The 22,541-nt window shown below is 36.0% G+C and overlaps 2 protein-coding genes across 3 annotated transcripts in view; one reads left to right on the top strand and one right to left on the bottom strand.

The window, feature by feature from the left end:
* LOC138704701 (BTB/POZ domain-containing protein 6-B-like) overlaps positions 1–22,398 on the top strand; it is a 36,733-nt gene extending 14,335 nt beyond the window's left edge. Inside the window, exons 5-6 of one of the 2 annotated variants that reach the window (XM_069832840.1) lie at positions 4,463–4,676; positions 14,867–22,398. In XM_069832840.1, coding sequence (XP_069688941.1) covers positions 4,463–4,676; positions 14,867–15,292 — 640 coding nt within the window. In that variant the 3' untranslated portion in view covers positions 15,293–22,398. Of the gene's footprint in view, positions 1–4,462; positions 4,677–12,956; positions 13,861–14,866 lie in introns of those variants that run through there. The other variant, XM_069832841.1, reaches the window with a different exon arrangement.
* Positions 1–22,541, bottom strand: part of LOC138704705 (uncharacterized) — a 597,313-nt gene that overhangs the window by 47,907 nt on the left and 526,865 nt on the right. The gene's annotated exons all lie outside the window — the stretch shown is intronic.

Below are 22,541 nucleotides of genomic sequence, written 5' to 3'. Positions count from 1 at the left end.
TAGAGACCTAAAACGTATTGACAATTCTGCTTTAATAGACGACGCATTACTTATACCCTGGGACGCAATATGGAAGTTACGAACTGTGGACGAGAAGATAGAACAGCTAAATAACTTTATTATAGACTTGTATGACCGACATGCTCCTCTAAAAACTAGACGTGTGAGAAGACTGCCTGCGCTGTGGATGACTGCTGACATACGCAACATGATGGCTGAACGAGATTCGGCATATCGAAAATATAGACGAGACAAAAACGAAACTAATTTTAACAGGTACAAGCAACTGAGAAACAGAACCAGCCAGACTGTTAGGAATGCTAAAATCCGACATGCATACAGCCTTATTGAACCAGGAACTAGCCCCTCCACGCTTTGGAGACATGTGCAGACAATGGGATTAAGACAGACAAAGACCCAGGTAGACGGCAACTCAATCTCACTGGAACGGCTCAATGACCACTTTACGAAAACTCACACTACAACCCTTGGCCCCCATTGACAAACAAGAGACAATCAATGAACTCTTAAACCTACGGACCAACCCCTCAAGGGAAAAATTTCACTTTTGGTATATTATGCAATCTGACGTAAAGAAAGCCCTGAAACGAATCACAACTAAAGCAGAAGGACCAGACCACGTCAATATTTCGTTATTGAGCAAAATTATAGACGTAATACTACCGACTGTGACCCACATTTTCAATGCCTCAATTATGACTTCGACTTACCCACAGCAATGGAAACTCGCTTTTGTCCACCTAATTCCCAAGACCAAAACACCGACATCTTATAACGACTACAGACCTATCAGCATCCTACCTGTCCTATCCAAAGCATTGGAACGCATTGTACACAAGCAACTGACAGAATACTTAAACAAATACAAACTTCTCGACTCTTATCAATCAGGTTTCAGGGCCGGACAATAACACAAGTACAGCATTACTTAAAATCACGGAAGACTTATGCGAGGCCCGGGACGAACGTAAATTGACAATAATGACTTTACTTGACTTCAGCAAAGCCTTCGATTCTGTAGACATTGACTTGTTAATATGTAAACTCAGAAGACTACACCTAGAAGAGCACGTTGTCCTGTGGTTTGACTCTTACCTTAATGGCCGCCAACAAAGTGTGATAGCTGGAAATCGTTCTTCCCCTTGGCAGGCCGTGAGGTCAGGGATCCCACAGGGATCAGTTCTTGGCCCTTTACTATTTACGATTTATATCAACGACATATCAGAATCTCTAAAGTACTGCCGACACCATCTCTATGCAGACGACCTTCAAATATACATAAAATTCCACACTGACGAAATAAATGATGCAATAACTAAAATTAATGACGATCTGGACTCAATCTGGACATGGACACGGAAATTCCGACTTAAACTAAATCCAGAAAAATCACAGTCAGTCATTGTGGGCCATTCACGTTTGTTAAGCACTATGACCATACCAAATTTGTCCCCGATTAAAATACACGGCACTGAAATTCCGTTCAGTGAATCAGTAAAGAATCTAGGTATTTATATGGATAAAAGTTTAAATTGGAACATTCAAGTTGCAGAAACCTGCAAAAAGGTATTCTCATTAATCCACTCGTTTAGACGATTGAAGAATTTTCTACCCTTTTCCATGAAAAAAATGTTAGTGCAAACACTCGTGATGCCCCACTTCGATTACTGTGATATTCTGCTTACTGACCTAAGCGTTACTTCGGTGCAGAGACTACAACATGTTCATAATATGTTCGTCCGTTTCGTCTGTAATATTCACCGGGCTGATCACGTAACACCATCCCTCGAAATGTTGTCCTGGCTCCGTCTAGAAGATCGTAGGAAAATCCACTGTCTTTCCCTTCTCTTTCACATATTGCATTTCTCCACTCCTGTCTATCTTGCGTCTCGTTTTCAAAATTTATCCACCCATCATAACCTAGACACACAATCACAACACTCCTCAATATTATCCATTCCCTCCCACTGAACATCCTCATATTCATCTTCTTTCACTGTGGCTGTTCCTCGACTTTGGAATTCCCTACCGAGTAATGTCAGGGACTGTCAGACATCAAATCAATTTAAGAATAGGCTAACGAGATATTTTTCTAACAATTATTGTCAACAATAATAGCTGTTTCAGGTTTCTCAATGTTTAATGGTTATATATATCACAGATAAATATCTAAATTATCTCATTATTATTATTATTATTATTATTATTATTATTATTATCATCATTATTATTATAACTATTTCTTACCAGTGTTTATTATTGTCACACTAACATTAGTTATCCAATTTTCATTATTTACTTTCATGTTGTTTTATGATCTAGGTATTAATGTAATAACTATGTAAGCAAATGTATTTAATTAGAATTAGAGTTTGGCTGGGCGGAAGAGAAGGCCTATTGGCCTTAGCTCTGTCAGATTAAATAAATAAATTATTATTATTATTATTATTATTATTATTATTTTTTATATATATATATATATATATATATATATATATATATATATATATATATATATTTGCAGATCTTAACGATGGTATTGGTGTATGTTTTCAGGAGTCCTGATTTTGGAGGTAGTTATGGAAACCTATCTGCTCGACAAACTGCATGTACTTTATATTGATCTATAAAAAAGAGTTTAAATATGGAATTTACAATCTGTTCACTCTATTTTAATCGTGATATCAACAATGCACATGTTCCTACTTAAGAAAATATCAATGTCATTGGTAGGCCTATTATTATTTTCTTCCAAGGAAATTCCTTGAATGTCCACTTCGAGTAGATGCTATCTGTGACCTTTAATAACCTTTCCATGTGTCACCTCAGCTTGACGAGCTGTTTAGTCTGTAATTTAAAGCTACTGTATGATCAAGAGATGCAACTGGACTTCTGCAAACAATCAGCAAAAGATACCTAGAGAAAAATAAAGAAGTGTATATAATATTTATGGACTTGGAAAATGCTTTTGACAGAGTGGACTGAAATAAACTTATGGGGATCCTGAAGAAAATTGGCGCGAATTGGAAAGAGGGAAGGCTATTTTGATGCATATATATATATATATATATATATATATATATATATATATATACACACAGTAGAACTCTGTTATAATGACATCCAAGGGACCTTAAAAATTATGTTGTTATAAACGAGTGTTGTAGTAACTGAGTTTCATATTATCAGTCTAGTGAGGTGGAAAATGAAAAATAACAAACTTAATTAGGCTTATTTTAGATTTATGTATTCACTTTTAAGCATACCATGAACGTAATAAAAATACACGTACAATTATAAATGCAATATTCTGTATTAAAACAGTTTGTTCAATATTCACCAAACTTCTTTACTTAGGAGTCAAGTAAGCAGTCATTTTACTCTATTGTCTCCTATTTTCCCAATACACACTTTCTAAATTTCGTTCTATATTCATTATTTCAATTACAATTTCACTGCTCCTTCCCCTAGCTTCGATCTATTCTGTTCAATTGCAGCAACAATTTTATCCTTGCTCTTCCAAATCGTTTGGACTGTGCAATTAACTAGGCCAAACTCACGACACACGTCAGCTTTTTTAAATTCCATTCTCAATTTGATGAATCACTAACTTTTTCTTCCAACGTTAAAACGTTTCTTTTAGTGGCCATACTGCGCTAAAATGCGTGCATTTAGTGAAAACTACCTGGCCGAAACTGATCGTACGCAAGTGCCGTTAATACGGCATGAATTCGGGTGGCTTACAGGAAATCTGCCTCCATTTCAGAAGTCTATGACAGAAGGAGACAATAAATAATTCGCCAGATTTCAACAAAATATTTCTTAAAATACTTTGGTTCTTAGACAATCTTATTCCAAACTGAGGTTGAAAATGACGTTATATGCGAGATAGACGCATATACGTTTGTCGTATTAAGCAAGGTAGAAAAGCATATGTCTTATGGGGAATTAGTTGGGACCACAGAATATTTGACGTTATAGGCGAGGTGTCGTACAAAACGAGGTCGCTATAACCAAGTTCTACTGTGTGTGTGTGTATATATATATATATATATATATATATATATATATATATATATATATATATATATTTAATTTCGGTAAGAGAATTATTGTGAGAAAAAAAATTATATTTGTAGATACGACGGTACTGGTATATGTTTTCAGAAGTCCTGATTTTGGAAGAGTAGTTATGGAAACCTTTCAGCTCGACAAACTGCATGTACTTTATGTTGATCTATAAAATAGAGTTTAAATATGGAAATTACAATATGCTCACTCTATTTTTAATTGTGATATCAACAATGCACATGTCTCTACTTAAGAACATATCAATGTCACTGGTATTATTATTTTCGTCCAAACAAATTATGTTTTAAAATACTGGTTCAGAGTGTTTTGTTTAGCTGGTAATACCGGTACTTGATTTGTACTTTTGCAGATTCATCTATGCTCACGAAGTTCAGATAAGTTCCAATGAAGAAGCTGCGAAGTTGATGGTAGCTGCTGATAAGTATATGCTGCCAGATTTAATTAAAACATGTTCAGAATTCTTCACTCAGAATATCAATGGAAATGACATGAAAGATTTGTGTGATATGTTAAATACAGCCACTCTCTTTAATAGAGAAGATATGAAGAAAGTTGCTCTCAAGGTACGTAAATTCCCAGATAGCCTAATTTTCGTTTGAAATTGATTTATAGTATGTATAATGAAAAGCCAACTGTTACGTTCTCAGGAAGAATTCAATATAGATATAAACACTTTGACAAACATCAGTCTTGCAATACATAGAACACTGTACTGGGTAACAAATTTTGAACAACTTTTTGTTTCTTCTGATTTTTTGATTTCATATCAATAAATCACACACGCTGAGTTCAGAAATATCAGTATTTTCAATGTAGCATCAATAGTTCTTTGGGAAATTAACTGTATATGTTTAAGTAATATGCATATTTATTAGGCCTACCAGAAAGAATAATGACTATATAATATATTTACGATGGACAATACACATTTATACAATAACAGTCTTGAATTAAGTATGTTAGAAATGTAGATGTGATCGTGCTTTCCTTTTGTGTTGCTGATTACTGTCCCTGACCAAACCCCACACATAGTCTCCAATCATGGCTGTATCCCGTAATATTGTGCGAAAGTTTGATCCCGCTTCCTATATTGTGTGATCCTGCTTCCGTCAAGCAAATTCCATACTTGTAGACCGGATGCTAGGAGCTCTGCTTTCGATTTTGGTAATTCAAGATCACTTACAATATCATTTAGTTCCTTCTGATTTCGAAAATAATGATTCTGGCTGGAACGGTCACTGTCACTAAAGTCTGAGTCACTTCCAGGAACGGGTATATGGCGATACAAATTCGTTTGAGTCAACGGCTGGTGGTTAAAAAACTGGTAAATCTTGACCATGTGGGATAAGAGCAATAAAAGATGAAATATCCGGATACTGCAATCTCCCCCGTTGTTTTAAATTTTTCAAAGATGACATATCGACCATGCAAAAGTAGCAATTGTCATGGTGGTTGGTTCGTTCCCTCCAAACTCTGGAGACAGCGAAAGGCATACATTTCCGAGATCCTCGAAGCCATCCTTCCAAAGTTGTATTACAGGAACCACAGCACACATGTTGTGCCTATGAATTGTGTTGGTCTCGTATTGGTACTTCAAAGTAAGCGTTGTGAGCTGTATAATATTTGGTGCCAGGTCTTATGTTATGCTTCTTCTGCTTTGTACTGATGTAATATCCACAAACGTAACAGAAAGAGTCCCGTGAATTCCTTCAATCACCTCTAGAAGTCATGCTTCAACGTAGAACAAACATAATTAAGAATATCGTTATATTTCTAGAACCGTTATCATTTCAGAAAAAGTAATTACAGATTTTAAATCAGCTCAAAAAATTGAATCAGAAACAATTAAAATATCGAGAGAAACATTTTCGTTGTTACCTAGTGTAATCATCTACATATGCCTTTTTAATGACATGTAGTGTATCCAGTGTATATTCAGTATTCATTCACATTCTCTGAACGCACTAACAACTGCTTTAATCCGGACATTGAGGTCTCAACTTCAATGTGAAAAATATATCTGCAGTGATGAATTCGGGGAGTGACCCAGGGGGTATTTCCACCCCCCCCCCTCGAAAATTCCAGCAAGTTGTCCCTTCACCCTCAGAGATTTCATACGTTTTAACAAAAAATAGACACAATATTATATTTCAATTTGATATGACTTTTCAGTAACTAAAATAAATTCTGTTATGTAGATTTTCAGATATTTGTTTTCTTGAAGTATTTTTTTGGGGAGTGGACGGGCATTTTTTTAGGAAAGACTGGTTGGTGATACAATTCGCATATAGCTGAGTCTGCCAATTGATTTTCATTAATTGAAGTTTAAACCAGTCTTGACTATTACAATTAAGAAATCAGGTGTGGAGTAACAGTTAGCTTACCTGACCGTGAAACGAGCAGGCCCAAGTTCAAACCTGGTTGGGACAAAGTACCTAGTTGAGGTTTTTTGGGGTTTTCCTGCAACCCATTAAGAGCAAATGCTGGGTAACTTTCAGCATTGGACTCTGGACTCATTTTGCTGACATTATCACCTTCATCTCATTTCAGACGCTAGATAATCATATTAACTAATTAAAAAATTATAGATCTCTTGGATATGGAACAACAAGTTTTGATGGTGAAATCATTGCAATAAGTGAAAGTCTCAGGAATCTTCTATGCCACATCAATAAATTTAAGAATGCAGTTATATTGTCAGACTCCAAAGCAGCTATTCTATCAATACTTTCTGAAAACACACCTTCATCTCAAACAGCAGAAATTACTAAAATGCTCTCTCAATTAATGTCACTCAATAAAAGAATTGTATTCCAATGGATACCATCCCATTGTGGAATCCTGGGAAACGAGAATGCGGATGCTTTAGCAAAGAAGGGCAGCACTGCTACTTACAGACCTGTTACTAAATCTACATATTACTCTGTAAAAAGATTTATTAAATCTACATACTTAGACTTCAACAAACAAAATTTGATAACTCAATCCCAAGGGAAAAAAGGAACTCTCTGCATCAAAATCCACAGTTAATTCCCGATTTACCACGAAAATCGTCTGTAGCTACATTTAGATTGGCAACAGGCCATGACTGTTTGGCCAAACACCTGCATAGAATTGGAATATATCAGTCCCCCAACTGCCCATTGTGCAACTCAAACCAAGAAATGGATTCGGAACACCTCAAAATCTGTGCTTCATTGGCTGGTCATGATAATATCTTTGAAAAAATATTGGAGTGCAAGAGGTCAAATGACTTTATTGTCAAACGCCTAGCATTAGAAAACAACAACTAATTAAAAAAAAAAGAAGTTAGGTGTGCTGTGTTTTTATTGACGTAGTTTTCAGTGTTAGTTTTGTTAAGCAAATACAATACTCTTGTTTACTAACATAGTTATAGCATATACATTAAATATACAAGTATTTCACTGTATGATGACAAAACAACAGACATTGTTTACTTTTATTAAAAATGAAAGACGTATTAAGGAGTCAATAGAATGTACTTCTATTGCATTTAAAGAAGAAAATTTTCAATAGGTTTTAAATGAAAGTGAAGTCTGTAAACCATAATTCCATCTGTGTTACCTTCATCTAATGCTGTTAGTGGTGGGTCAGTGAATAAAATGGTTGAACGCAAAATCAAATATAAAAACTAAATATGATTGGTTGTATTTCAATGGCACTTAGGGTGGTGCACTTTGTGAACTTTGTGAAATGCATTTAAAAATAACCTCGAAGCTCTTAAAAATACAGGTGTGGTATTCATCTCGGTACCATTTAAAAACTTTAGAAGAGCTACTGAAAGACAGTGAGTAATTACTATTTCTACTCAGTTCACAAAGTGCAGTCGTAGAGAGCGGTCGAGTGGTAAACAGTGTCTATAAGTAGGTTAGCGTGTGTGAAGAAGTTATGGGCAACGACCTAGTTTCCTACAGGGCATGGATCGGAGGCAATAATGCAGGACATTACCACAGGCATACAAAATGTGAAAACGCTGTAGTGACGGATAGATTCAATATATTTCTGACCGCGGCTGTTTTATCAATCCTATTAATTATTGGAAATGTGGAGTTAACCCCGAGCCAAGTTCTAGGGAGGGAAGAGACAACAGTGATGAAGTGTTTTAAAAAAGAGAATGGATAAACTACATGAAAGAAACGAGAGAAGACAGACAGAAGGCCAATGTTCTACTAAAAAAGTTTCAGATGACTTGGATACACTAGTTAACAGGTATAATGAAGTAGAAAATAAGTTAAAAGAGGTTATTCAAGAGCAGGGTGTGTTAAAAGCAATAGTGAGATGGGAAATTGAAAGCAGAAGAAATAACATTGTTTTCTATGGTGTGGAAGAGATAATTATGAAAAGGGAAGTGACACTTGTTTCGTTGTGTTAGAATTATTAACTAAATATTTCAGACTAAACTTGGACGTAAGCGCAATGAATAATGCTTATAGAGTTGGTGGAGGAAAGAATAGACCAATCGTCGTGAAATTAAACAGTTATTTTATCAACGAACACATTATTGCTAACGCGAGTCAACTATGTCGAGAATTACTTCACGAAAGAAATAAGAGAGAAACGAAAGAAATTAGTACCATTATTGAAAGAAGCCCGCATTAAAGGCTTTAAAGCAATCTTAGTTAGTAAAGATAAAATAAATATAAATAGTCGACTTAGAATCCCTCAAAAATCAAAATATTGAGGATGTATTGAGCAGCTGCGAAAAGAATAGTAATAAGAAAATAGCGACAAATAGAAATAGATCATCCTCTCCACATCACGCAAACAGAAGAAGAAGAATTGTGTCACGAAATAGAAAATCTAGAAGAGTAGAGAGAACTGAGCAGATAAGTAACGCTACTAATGGGCTTAAGCAATCCGAAATAACAAATTGGAGAATGGATGGGCTTACAGGAGCGAATGATATAAGAATCTACTTAAATAAAATTGAGAACGATGTTAACAGAAATCCCGATAGAAGAAACAAGAATGGAGAAGGAAAACCTAGTTTGGAAGAAGTTACAGGAGCCAGAGAGGATGCTGTTAGGGGAGCTGTACCACAGGCTTTGGGAATCACCAGGGAGGGTAGTCCGAGACGCTCAAGTGGATGTACAGCAAGGAAGAGCAGTTTTGGAGCAACCAATGAGGTCAGCGCAAGTGAAGATCTGGTGACACAGTCGGGTGGAAGTTCGTGGTGCTTGAGAGGAAGTGAAACGTCTAGTGTAAGGAGAAGTGTTGCTGGATCAACCGATGAGGTTGATGCATGTGACGAACATTTGCTTAGAGGTAAAACGACACATAGGAACTTTAATAGAAATAGATATGAACTGTCTAATTTGAATAAGGATATAGTTACTGAACGAATTTACTCGCTAAGAGATAGGCATCGACAACAAATAAACTTTCCTGCTATTAGAAAAGTTAATTATTAACTAAGTAAGAATGGTAGCCATATTTCAAAAATAAGATTTAATAACGTCGAAGTTTTAATAAATAAAATTGAAAATAATACATTTATGAATTTATTAAATAATAACGACGTAATTATAATAGCTGAATAATAACTCACTGGAAAAGTTTTTTACAAATAGCTTTACTGATTAGTAAATGATCAAAAGATTAAGACGTTATAAATTGGTAAATACTATACTTCAAATTAGACAGGATTGTACTAAGTTATAAATTTATTAGAAACATAATAGCAATGAATGTAAATGTGTGCATGCGATTGAATTGATTAAAGTGGAATTGATGTTGATCATGTAATTAGATTGACAAATAATGTGTTTAAACAAGTAAGCTGACAGCTGTATTGAGGTTACGTAGACGATTTTGCTGACAAGTGAATGCGCAAGGTTGGACACTGCCCTACATATACACAGAGAATGTACGGATTCAGTTTGTTCACTTGTTATCGACATCTGCTAACCTCAATGCGATATTTATTACATAAAATAGTTAAGTATTACGTAAACGAGGACCTAAAATTTAAATATAAATATGTCTGTTGTAAAAGATAATAATTGGATGATGAATATAGCAGCTGGGACGATTTATATACACTTGTTTACTATAGAGTTAAAAAGAGATTTCAAACTTAGCAAGTAAAGAAGTTTGAATGTTTAAAATAAATGCGATAGGGTGAAAACTTGCACTAAAACCACAAGTAAGTGTAAGTTAAACCAACATAAATTGAATAGTTATATGATAGAAAATTTGTTATTAAATTGTATATTTATTGTGTATAATCACTATTTGTGCATATATCAGTACTTTTGAACTATTAATAAATAATACTAATACTGTTTCTACTAAATTTAGGCGGTTTATGTAAAATGGACACTTCACACTGGCTGTATGTGACAGTTTTACATAGAACAGGGCTGGGCATGAGAGCGGCTCCATATAGCCGGCCAGAGCTGCTCTCGCTCCGCAAGGCAAGCCAGAGCACAACGCTCACGCAGTGGCGGACTCACATTACAGCTACCTTCCCTGCATTAATATAATAAGAGCCACGGTTGTTCTAGTCATTCAGTCTGTCAGTATATAATAGGCTAATTTATAAGGATATTACATCAATTCATTGTACATTACAGAATTTATAAGACTCTTATTAATTTAATTAAATAAACTTCGCTCTATGCACACACACAAATCATTAGGGTTATTTACATAACCCATACGCACATCCTGCAATCTCCTCACCACAGTTCTACGAAACAGGCGTATGGCTTCCACTTCCCCTATTTGCTGTGGACAGAGTTCATCTGCCAATGTAATTAAACATCGCTTGATGAATTCATCTTCGTTGAATCTTTTCAATTCCTTTGCAATTTAATGGCAAAATTTTTGTAGCTAATTCTCATAGCCGATTCACTAAGTGCATTATTGTCATCCTGTTAATACATAATATATGATAATATATGATATGACATGACATGATGATATATGATATGATATGATATGATGATATGATATATGATGTGATATATCATGAACTGTAATATACTATACTATGATATATCATAATACTTGTACTACTAGGTTCAAAAAGTTCCCGGAATTTTACTACCATTTTTCGTATTAATATATAACAAGGGATATTATACATTTGTTTTGTTGGTAACATTCATGATGTCATTTCCTTAAAGTTTGCTGATAATGGCAATTATTGGTTTTGAGTTGTAGGCAATTGTTTATCATAGTGTTTTGTTTGTTCGTCGCATTTTGTAATTATGTCCACAGAGCAAAGTACAAACATCAAGTTCTGTGTTTTGCTGGGGACATGATCAGTATGGCTGATGAAGATGGTGATTTCTTAAACAAAATGAAACTGGTGCTACTTGTACGACCCAGTCCCTAAACGACAGTCATCTGAGTGGAAATCGAAAACATCTCCTCGGAAGCAAAAATTTCCTAGGGACACTTCCAAAGGCAAAGTTATTTTAAATGTTATGTTTTATTTAACGACGCTCGCAACTGCAGAGGTTATATCAGCATCGCCGGATGTGCCGGAATTTTGTCCCGCAGGAGTTCTTTCACATGCCAGTAAATCTACTGACATGAGCCTGTCGCATTTAAGCAGACTTAAAGCAAAGTTATGTTGGAAGTTTTCTTCGACTCTCAGGGTCTCATGCACCATGAGTTCATTCCAGAAGGTCGTACTGTAACGAAAGAATTGTACGTAGAAACCCTCCGTCGCCTCTGGGACGCAGTGAGAAGGAAACGTCCAGAAAAGTGGGTAGAAAACAACTGGTTCCTTATGCATGACAATGCACCTGCTCATCGCGCAATTATTGTAAAGAATTTTCTTGCCAGGCACAACATAACTGCTTTGGATCACCCACCATACTCTCCTGATCTCTCACCACCTGATTACTTTCTGTTTCCCCGTCTGAAAAGTCATTTGAAAGGACGGAGATTCAATGCTGAAGAGGTTATCGCAAACGCGACGAGAGCACTAAGACGGGTTTCACAAAATGGCTTCCAGGCCTGCTTCCAGGAACTCTACACGCGTTGGCAAAAGTGTGTTGTTGCGGAAGGCAACTATTTTGAAGGGAATGCTGTAGAATAGTGTTTAAGGTACGTTGTTTCTATGATGCTAGCAAATTCCGGGAACTTTTTGAACCTAGTATGTATAATTTAAAATTATATATTACTAAATGTATAATAACTTATAATGCAATATAAATATCAAATAGATACTCTAATATAATGTACCTGGGAAACATTTTCTTTAAGTTGTATTAATTTATGGCGTTCATTACCAACAATTTGTCATATTCAGTAGCATGTTGTAAAGAATAATGCCGTTGGATATTGAACTTCTTAATCAGTTGGAGTGTTTTATGCCAAATTAAACACTTTGCTAATCCACTGCTAGCTCTCTACCAAAAAGAACTCCTCCTCCCATGTTACATTAAAAGCATTGGGAGTAGCAGGCCGCTTTAGTGTATGAGTGGAAGCTCCGCCTTCAAAGTTCGCCATCATACTGCAGAGTCACCACTGCAAACGACACTGAATGACGTAAAGTATGCATACGTCACAGCGCTCGCAAGACCCGCTCTTTAAAGCACACAGCGCTCATTTCTCAGAATCACGTAATGTGCCCAGCCCTGACATAGGTCAAGGATAGTACCTAGTCATATTCACCATATTTTATATAACAATATTAACATTTTTAAATGTATTTCTATATTAACATTTAGTAGTATTTAAAACAAATATAAACCAATGAAAACTCTATTTCTTTAATTGATCCCATTTTTGTGTTTCTTTTTACATATGCTGCCTCTGTTGTTGTTGTTAGGTAAGATCTGAATTATTGTTTCTTTTGTTATCAGTTCCATTGCGCCCCTCCCTGGAGGAAAGTTCTGAATTCAACACTGCATACCTAACACCCTATTCCACAAAAATATGGTGTAATACATTACAAATTACAACTGAAAGTTATAATAAAGTATGGAGTTGTATCTTCTGTTCCATGAAATAGTCTATAAACCATAGTACATTAATAGTAAATGTGTACAAGTGATGTCATAATAATGATGATGTATATACAGGCTACTTGCATTAGTACCTTACGCCTATAATAAGGTTATATTCATCTCCCTTATTTCTAATATATTTAAGGAACTGTGGCAAAAATTGATGTTATTAAAACTATTTTTATGAACTCTGGTATCATATTACTTTGCAATTCTGATAGTTTGTAGTATGTTTTTTAATATACAGTGAGTTTAGTTGGGGACGCCAACCGACTCTGGACGGAAACTCGAGAGTCCCCAACTAACCTCACTGTATTATGTGAGAAAAATTTTTCTCGAGGTCTCCATATGAATTACATTGTCCTGCACTGTGGCATCGTGGTCTAAGGCATCCTGCCTAAGACTCACATTACGGAATGAGTGCTGGTTCGAGTCCTCATGGGGGAAGACATTTTCTCATGAAATTCCGGCTAGCGTATGGGACTGGTACCCGCCCAGCATCGTGATGCACTTGAGGACCTACGATAGGTAGCGAAATCCGGTTGCGAGAGCCAGCTATAATGGCTGGGCGGATCATCGTGCTAACCACACGATACCTCCATCGTGGTTGGATAATCGTCCACCTCTGCTTTGACATGTAGACGTGAGGCCAGCAGCTGGCTGGCTGGTCTGGGCCCTTCATGGGTTGTAGTGCCACGGATTATTATTATATGAATTACATTAGTACTGTAAAGTGGGTTTACTTTGAACACAGAAGAAACTTTGAACATTTTTTCAGAAAATCATGTTTAGGTTTCTACTTGCTGTTCTTGTTACAGATGGAGGTAAATTTGGTATGAGAATAATTTTATAATAATTTGCCTTCATCTATAACAAGTGCAGCATGTAGAAACCTAAATATGATTTTCTGAAAAAAATGTTCAAAGTTTCCTCTGTGTTCAAAGTAACCCCAGTTTACAGTAACAATTTTAGTCAACAGTCCGTGCTAGCAACGATTGTATAGTACTACCATATTATAGCATTCAACCTAAAATCTTCATTATACTCAAATTCTTTTTTAAATTGGAAATTAATTTTTTCTTTCTATAGGCCTACCTAAATCTTATCATTTTCATTATAATCCCCATCACTTTCATTGCTTCTGGAACACATATTTCATATATTATATGTTGATATAACACTAACAGACTTGTTTAAATATACTGTTGTATTAGCAGTATTAGTTTCCTTTCATTAGTAGAAAAACTGTGCAATTATTTTTTTATTTTTTTTTTTTATCCAACGCCACCAAGTTGTCTTTTCGACATTTCTGGTCTTCTCTCCTGGCCGTGGCTTAGTTGTAACCCACTTCTGAAGTTGGGGCGCCTGGAAGGCAGAGTTGCATTACCCCGATGATGTGATAGGATGATTATGATAATGTGGTGCCAGGAGAGGTCTTAAATCTAAACTTAACCTAAATTCCAAACCATGGACGAACACAGGAATAATCCCCTTTAAGGAAAAATTCCTGTGCTCTAACCGGGAATCGAACCCGGGACCTCATGAACTATAGCCAGAAGCTCTGACCACTAGACCATGAGACTGGTCTGTGCAATTATAAGGTTCGTTATTCAAAAGTAAGTTCCCATTGTGAAATAGTAATAAGTTTGTCATATTTTTAGATTTCACAAGAACTAAAAAATATAAACACAAATTTGTTTGTAAAGAAATGGGATTTTACTAAAACACGAAAATATTAAATATGACCCATGTTATTTTTTTTTCAGTTGGTGAAAGAAAAAATTGTCACACTGTTATCAAGTAAGGAGTTCCTGACCTTGAGTGCGGACTCTTTTGTGAGTATTTTAAAGCGAGGCCATCTCAATGTTGATTCTGAACTGCCGCTGATAAGTGCATCAATACGATGGGCATCTGCTCGCTGTGCAGAAAGAGGCATTCCTGCTGAAGTGAAGACACTGCGCTCTATTCTTGTGGAATCTGGTGTGTTCCGACACCTCAGATTCCTCAGTTTATCTCTGGCTCAACTTGAGAGTGGCCCGGGTATGGCAGGAATTCTAACAGACGAGGAAATGAAGGCTATTAAAGAACACTATGAAACTGATGGAGATGAACCACCACCAGATTCTGTATGTCTTATGAAAAATCCACGGAAGATAGATGCTGCGAAAATGTCTTTTTGTTTTAACAAATAATATGGCCTTTGAATCCAAGTGAATTAAAATTTTTCTAGTGTCGTTTTCATGGTCCGAATGTGAATTTTTGTACTCACGAGGGTAGGCCTACTGCTTGACTACTTTAACTCTTAAATACTTTAAGAAGTAGTTAATTAGTTATTATAATTCGTCTGTTGATTATACAGTGTGTTCAAAACTTTCCACTTTGAATAATTTTAGATGTACTGGGGACACAATTTTTAGAAAAAAAAAAAAAAAAACACGTTGATTTAGTTTTCAAGGAAAAAGTTCAAAACCACTGCTGATTGACTTTTCTGTTTAATCATTTCCCCCACCTCCTCTTTTGAATTTAAAATTGGACCCGCTATTTCAGATACATTTTAAATGCACAGTAAGCTAAGTAAGATGTGGTGGGTAAGTGTAACCTTAAAATTCATGAAAAAATTCCTCATTTCATAGTAAGATTCCTAAGCATCATGCGTTAGAAAATGATGTTAAGGTGTAGGATGGAATATTTTATAAATTACGATAAAGTGAGAGACGTCATTTATTGTGTATAACACTGTCTGTTTTTTTGAAAGAGTCGCTTACGGCATAAATAAGACATATTGATAGTATTAATTTGGTTCTTGGGACAGACCATTGTGACCAACTACAATCTTTATATTTAAGTTATTTGGCTAATATATATAGCCTACACACAGATTAATTTTCATTTTGCTTTTTCTTTTCTTCTTAAGAATATAATTAATAATAGAATATTACTTAGAATACAGTTTCAAATTTAAAAGTGGTATATTTATGTTCCATAAACCTTTATTTTTGTGCAGCCAAATAAAAAAGTTTGGAAATAGATTTAACATTTCACCAATAGCAAGTGCAAACAAGATTTTTGGTACTTGTACCAGTTTGCCAGTTCGAACTACACTAAGCAGTATTTTAGTATAGCTTAGCTGTAAAAATGTGAAATTAATTAAGAAGAAATATACGAAATAATTTTTTTTTTTTACTTTAATTTCCAAAAATGTATTATTGAATGTTTACTGAACATGGCTTTAAACATAAAAGGCTTCTAGACTCACAAGAGTCTGGTATTAGTTTATTACTGATATACAGAGAGATCAGATGAGGTCTGGATAGGAGCGACGGGGTTTTCACTGTGCGCTACTGATGCACTCGCTGTGGGAATCGGACAGTGTAGAGTCATGGCGATACAACATACAAGTTTCCATAACTATTTTAAAAAGTGTCATATTTACCAACTTTATTGATGGAAGTGCTGAAACTGGTTGCCTTCCTTGTCCACACATTTTTGGCACCTCTTTATGAAATGTCCCTTAAGTGGCTGTAGTTCTGGTCAATTAATTCTGTTAATTTCGTGACGGATATTACATTTCAGTTCTTCCAGGGTGTGTGGGGTACTTCGTCAAGGAGGGGTTTCTCAGTACTCCAGTAACACATAACCATGGAGATTGAACCATGCGTCGTCTGAGATAGTACATTATGCAACGAGCCTATAATGAAGGTAATTAAGAAGTGAGTATGGATATTTATGAAAAGAGCACAAGCGAGTTTCATAATTTTCATACGAGCTTCTTAATTACCATTATAGGCGAGTTTCATACGACTTTTTATGCTCGACCATATTTCTAACTTGATATTATTAATTTTAATTGTATCTGACCTTCAGCAATGTTCCGTATGTTGTGAGATGTGCGCAGACGCGAAAGTATTGATTTTTTCTTAGGAACGGATATCCACATTGACCTTGCTAGGCCATAAGAACCTACAGAGATAACATTGAAATTAAATTAGACATTGAAAAACGAGATGATAAATTGAATTTATTTGAATATTATTTACAATTAACGCTAATTATTATAGTAACAGAACATAACCTTCTGCGACAGTATTGGATTTCCAGCCTCTGTGACTTTTCGCTAATTCTCTTTCGATTGCATATCCGAGAATAATCGATACTTGCGGTTTTATAACGGTAGAAAGCTGACCTGTCATTGGCTGAACAGTTGTAACCTGAGTCGTCATTGGCTGAAAGACCTGACCTTTAATGAGTAGGTGTACTTTAATGACATGCATTAAAGATCTGCTACCAGGTGTATAATAACTACGTTTCGGCATGGTCGAGCATAAAAAATATTAAAGTGGGTCTATTGGTTCATTACGAATATTATTCAGCATCCACTCACAAAAAGCACGCCTGGTTGAAGAGCAGTTACTTTATACGACTGTAACTTTAATAATTCAGTAGCTTTTTGCACAAAGCCATAAGAAATCCGTACTTTTTGTAAAAGGCATCTAAGTGATTTTGTAGGAGACTGTTCAAATTGATAACCAATATCATCTAATGTTTCTTCTGTGAGAACCCTACGGTGTCTGTTTTGTATCTTAGGCTGAACACTTCTCGTTGCCTGAAATTCATTATAAAGATTATGAATTGCTGTACGTGAAGGATTTGTTACACCTGAGAATCATGTTTCAAACGTCTTCGTACTCAGATGGGAGACTGGGTTAACATATATGAATCATATATACGAGGCGCATCCAGAAAGTAAGTTTCCCTATTTTTTTTTTAGAAAAAAGAACACACACTTTCAGGCAACAGGTACAGCAATGTTTCAGCTATTTTTCAACATAGCCACCATCAGAATTGAGACACTTGTCGTATCGTGGGATCAACTTTTGTATCCTTCTGTCGTAGAACTCTGCCGCCTGTGAATGGAACCAGCGTGTGACACGTCTTCAGCTCTTCGTCGTTGCCAAAACGCTCATCGGAGGACAGGAATTTCTTGAGGTGCAAGAAAACGTGAAAATCGCTGGGAGCAAGATCAGGACTGTAGGGTGGATGATCAAACAACTCCCAGCCAAATTCCGTCAAAACAGCTGCTGTGCGCCGAGCCTTATGTGGACGAGCATTGTCATGGAGGCGCATAACACCTGCAATAAGCGTTCCATGCCTCTTGTTTTGAATGGCACGTCGCAATTTTCGCAGTGTTTCACAGTAACGGTCAGCATTCACTGTTTCACCTCTTGGAAGGAAGTCAATGAGCAGAATGCCCTTCCTGTCCCAGAACACCGTGCACATCACTTTCCGTACCGACAACGTCTGTTTGAATTTCGTCCTGACCGGAGATCCACTATGCTGCCAATGCATTGACTGCTGCTTGGTTTCCAGAGTGAAGTGCGAAATCCAAATCTCATCGCCCATGACGATCCTGTCGAGGAACTCGTCGCCGTCATCGTGATACCGTTGCAGAAATGTCAGTGCTGCTCCTGAACGTTGCATTTTGTGTTCGGGTGTCAGGTTTTTCGGCACCCACCTGGCACACACTTTTTTGAACAGCAGGTGCTTAGTGACAATCTCATGCAATAAGGATCGCGATATCTGCGGGAAATGGCTGCTCAGCTCCGTAATCGTGAAGCGGCGGTTCTCCATGATGCACTGCCGCACCAGCTCAACACGATCATCATTGATGAGGGACGGTCTCCCACTGCGCTCTTCATCATGGACACTTTGACGACCTTCGGAAAACTGCCTACACCAGCGACGCACCATCTGCTTACTCATGATGTTCGGCCCATAGACCTGACAGAGCTGCCGATAAATTTCAATTGGCGCAATGCTTTGTGCATTAAAGAACTTTATCACCGACCGAACCTCGCAGGCGGCGGGAGAAGGAATAAGAGCTTCCATTTCAGACCACTGCTGCCACGCTACGGCACCAGGCGGGACCTGTCCGGCTGGCATATGATTGATACGTCATAGATCTGTTACGCATGCGCAATTAACAGGGCTAATTACGTTTACTTTCAAGGGGAAAAAATCGGGAAACTTACTTTCTGGATGCGCCTCGTATATACACGTTCAGTAGGAAACATTTGTTTAGTCATTATACAGTTTACACTTACTCACACTTTCACTTTAAATGCAGAAGAGAACACAGTATAGTACACCGCAGTATGTACCATGTCACTCGCCAGTCACTTGGAAACTGATTCACTAACCTTGACACGAGCCAGGGTGAACACGTCCATACTTGCGTCATCATTACGGAAACTTGTATGGTTTTATCACCGTGACTCTACACAGTCCATTCCCTGCCACAAGTGTGTCCTGCACATAGTGAAAACCCCGACACTCCTGTCCATATCTCATCTGATCTGTCTATACCAGACGTGGGCATTTAAAGAGATGCACCTTACTACTCTGATTGCTGCAACACGCATCACCTGTTAACGTAATACTCAGCGGTGGATCGCGTGAAGTATTGAAACATGGAACGTTAAGTAATTACGCAGGACAAAAAGATACACAGTTTTCTACAAATGTTATTTTTATGAATAATGACAATGAAAGAAAACAAATTTTTCAAAACAAATAGAAACTATTTTACAAAAAGCTGAAACATAACTGTATTTCTAATTTAAACAATTACTGTAAAAACCTTATAAAATGATATAAAACGTACAATTCCACAACAGTTAAAGGTAATGCCATAATCTGAACCTATTTGTTTTGAAAGGGCATCAGTCACTAATTTGCATCCTTTCAAAATAAAATTAAGAAACTAAGGAAAAATAGATTCTTAACAAAATATCAAGCACATTACTAAGAAACAGAAAAACAACAATTAGGCTATTTTTTAAACTTCTTACTGTAGTTCTTTGTTGTTTTTGTCAATTTTCGTCAATTGACTCATGCCCTTAAAAGAAAGGATTCGTTTATTCTTCTTCGTCACGTAAATCAGCAAGTGTTTCAAAATTTGGAGTTATGTCAGACATTGCAATTGTGAGCTGATAGAATAAATTTTCGTCTGAAATGCGTGATCTTGATTTGGATTTTACAATGGCCAACTGAGAAAGAAACTGTTCACAAATAAAGGTTGAGCCAAACATAGAAGCAATTTTCATAACAAAACTCCGAAGATGTGAATATTTTACTTTACAAAGTTGTTTAAGCTTATATACATCTAAACCAGCCATATTTGTGCACTTGCACTTGGGGTTTCGCGGCCAGACGCGCTAACCGTTACTCCACAGGTGTGGACTACTATTATTATAAAAAATAAAATAAAAAAAATTTGTTCCATTAAAATTAGTCTTTTCATAATGTCGCTCAACGTGCTAGTAAAATTTTGTAGCATAATAAGCACTAACGCTTTCCCCTTCTTCGCAACAAAAGAATTCATTTTCCCATTCTTTGTAGAAATAATATTTTTGGACTTTTTTTACTTCAGGAGCTTCCTTAGAGAGCGACATTTTTTTAGTGAAATCCACCGCTGACTGCCAGTACTTCAACCGGTCGGACAGGTACCCCAGCTAGGGATGTGGAGGGAGGGAGATCACGTTCTTGCGTTCGACTCCGTTCAACATGTACTACAGATGCCCACGTCTGGTCTATACCTTAATTGGCTGCAGAGGTAATTTATAATTTAAGATTAAGACCAATATCACGAAAGAAAATGGTTAATTACTGTAATTTATGGTGGAATTCCACCAAGTGCAGTTTTATTACAGTGCTCTTACAATTCGGCCAGTTGAATGGGATACATATATCGTTTCAGCCTCTGGTTTGTATTCAGCAATCCGAATTGGACTTAACATTTTCTAATGAATAATTGTATGTAACATTTCTAGATAATTCAGTTTATGTTTTTTATACAGGCAACTTTAGTATATTCAGATGTTATGACTCAATGCTATAAACAATAAAAGGTCTTTAATTCGAGGTAGCAGACACCAAAATTTCTGGCTTCGAATTACAGGTTTTCATATGAAAAACTCCAGTAGCATAAAAAAACTCGCTATTTAATTGCAGGAATTATCCTTACAAAATGGTGAAAACATAAATAAGGTTGCTGTTTAATTGGCTGATATTACATTATAATTAAGCTTGAAGGAAAGAAAGAAGAGTACAAAAAAGTGGGGGGTGAAAGTTTGAGAATCAGTCTTTCAAAACTATTCTCGCATCTCAGCAACTTAAAATAACTTTTCTTTTATAACATCGCTATTTCTCTGATAAATAAACAATGTAAATAAAGGAATGTCATAAAATTTTGTACTGTTACCTTTAAATTTTTTGCCAACTTAATTATCACAAGTTTCTCACTCAGTAAGTCTGAAATAGTTACTTCTCAGTCATTATAAAATTAAAATATTCAGAAAGGTTATATAATAGCATGCATAAATATACACTGCATGCGTAACTTATAAAAATGATGTGGAAAATACATGAAGCACTGCACTTGAACTGGAAAAACTATGGATAAATTCGAACACCAACAAACGCTAAGCAAATCGTTAAAAAAATTTCGTTATAACCAAACATGAAAAAGTACAAGACTTAATATCTTCGTGCATTTAATCATATTTGAATTTCCAGCCTATTTGATCAAATGCATAGATCTAAATCTTACGAGATCATTCACAGTATAATTACGTAACAACAGTTGAAATTGAAACTACCATTAACTTTCGAAATTCAAATTAACTGTGTTTCGAATTAAAAGAATAGAAAATCTAGGTTTTAGGTCCAATGTGGGTAATAGATAGTTCGGATAATGTGTTATCCTGTATTAACAATTTTGAATAATATTTTATTGTATCACTCAACTTCAGCTTCGTGTGTATGAACAGGGATACACAAAACTCCTAAAGATTTAGGTGCCAGCATCCTTTTTTCAAGAACCAATAATTTTTACCTACACATGTAATAAGGAAACCATTCGACCTAAGATGTATTATCATTTATAATCAATCTCGAACTCCTACGCACGACCACTTTTATTAACATTATATAGGCCTATTAGTTGTAGCGACACAAAACAAATCAAAGTCTTAAAAAGTTTTGAACTTGATAAAAAATCTCAGATGCCACATAAAAGTTTTCAAGCCCCATGGTGACCTGGCTTCCGGGATTTGTCTAACCCTGTGTTGTCTAATCAACTGTCCGAAGATAGGCTTGGAACATCATAAGTGACACCAGTAAGACATCACTCATGAAATGTAAACGTTATTTTTCCAGTTTATTCTGATGGTGCCATAGTGTAGGCTTACCAATTAAAATTAAATGTGATGTGCAGACAAATTTCACAATTTAATAGGTACTGGATTCAGGATTCTATTGTGGAAAAGCTAATGTTTCGACAATGCTTAAATGCAGAAATGAGGTTACATTGACATTAGAACTTGTGTATTCTTTCAAATAGCTACTGGCGTTTGAGAAAACGAATTACATTCCATAAAACGA

Source organism: Periplaneta americana, chromosome 8 (assembly GCF_040183065.1).
Source record: "Periplaneta americana isolate PAMFEO1 chromosome 8, P.americana_PAMFEO1_priV1, whole genome shotgun sequence".
In the NCBI taxonomy this organism is placed as follows: domain Eukaryota; kingdom Metazoa; phylum Arthropoda; class Insecta; order Blattodea; family Blattidae; genus Periplaneta; species Periplaneta americana.
This window is presented reverse-complemented; position numbering and strand designations above follow the sequence as displayed.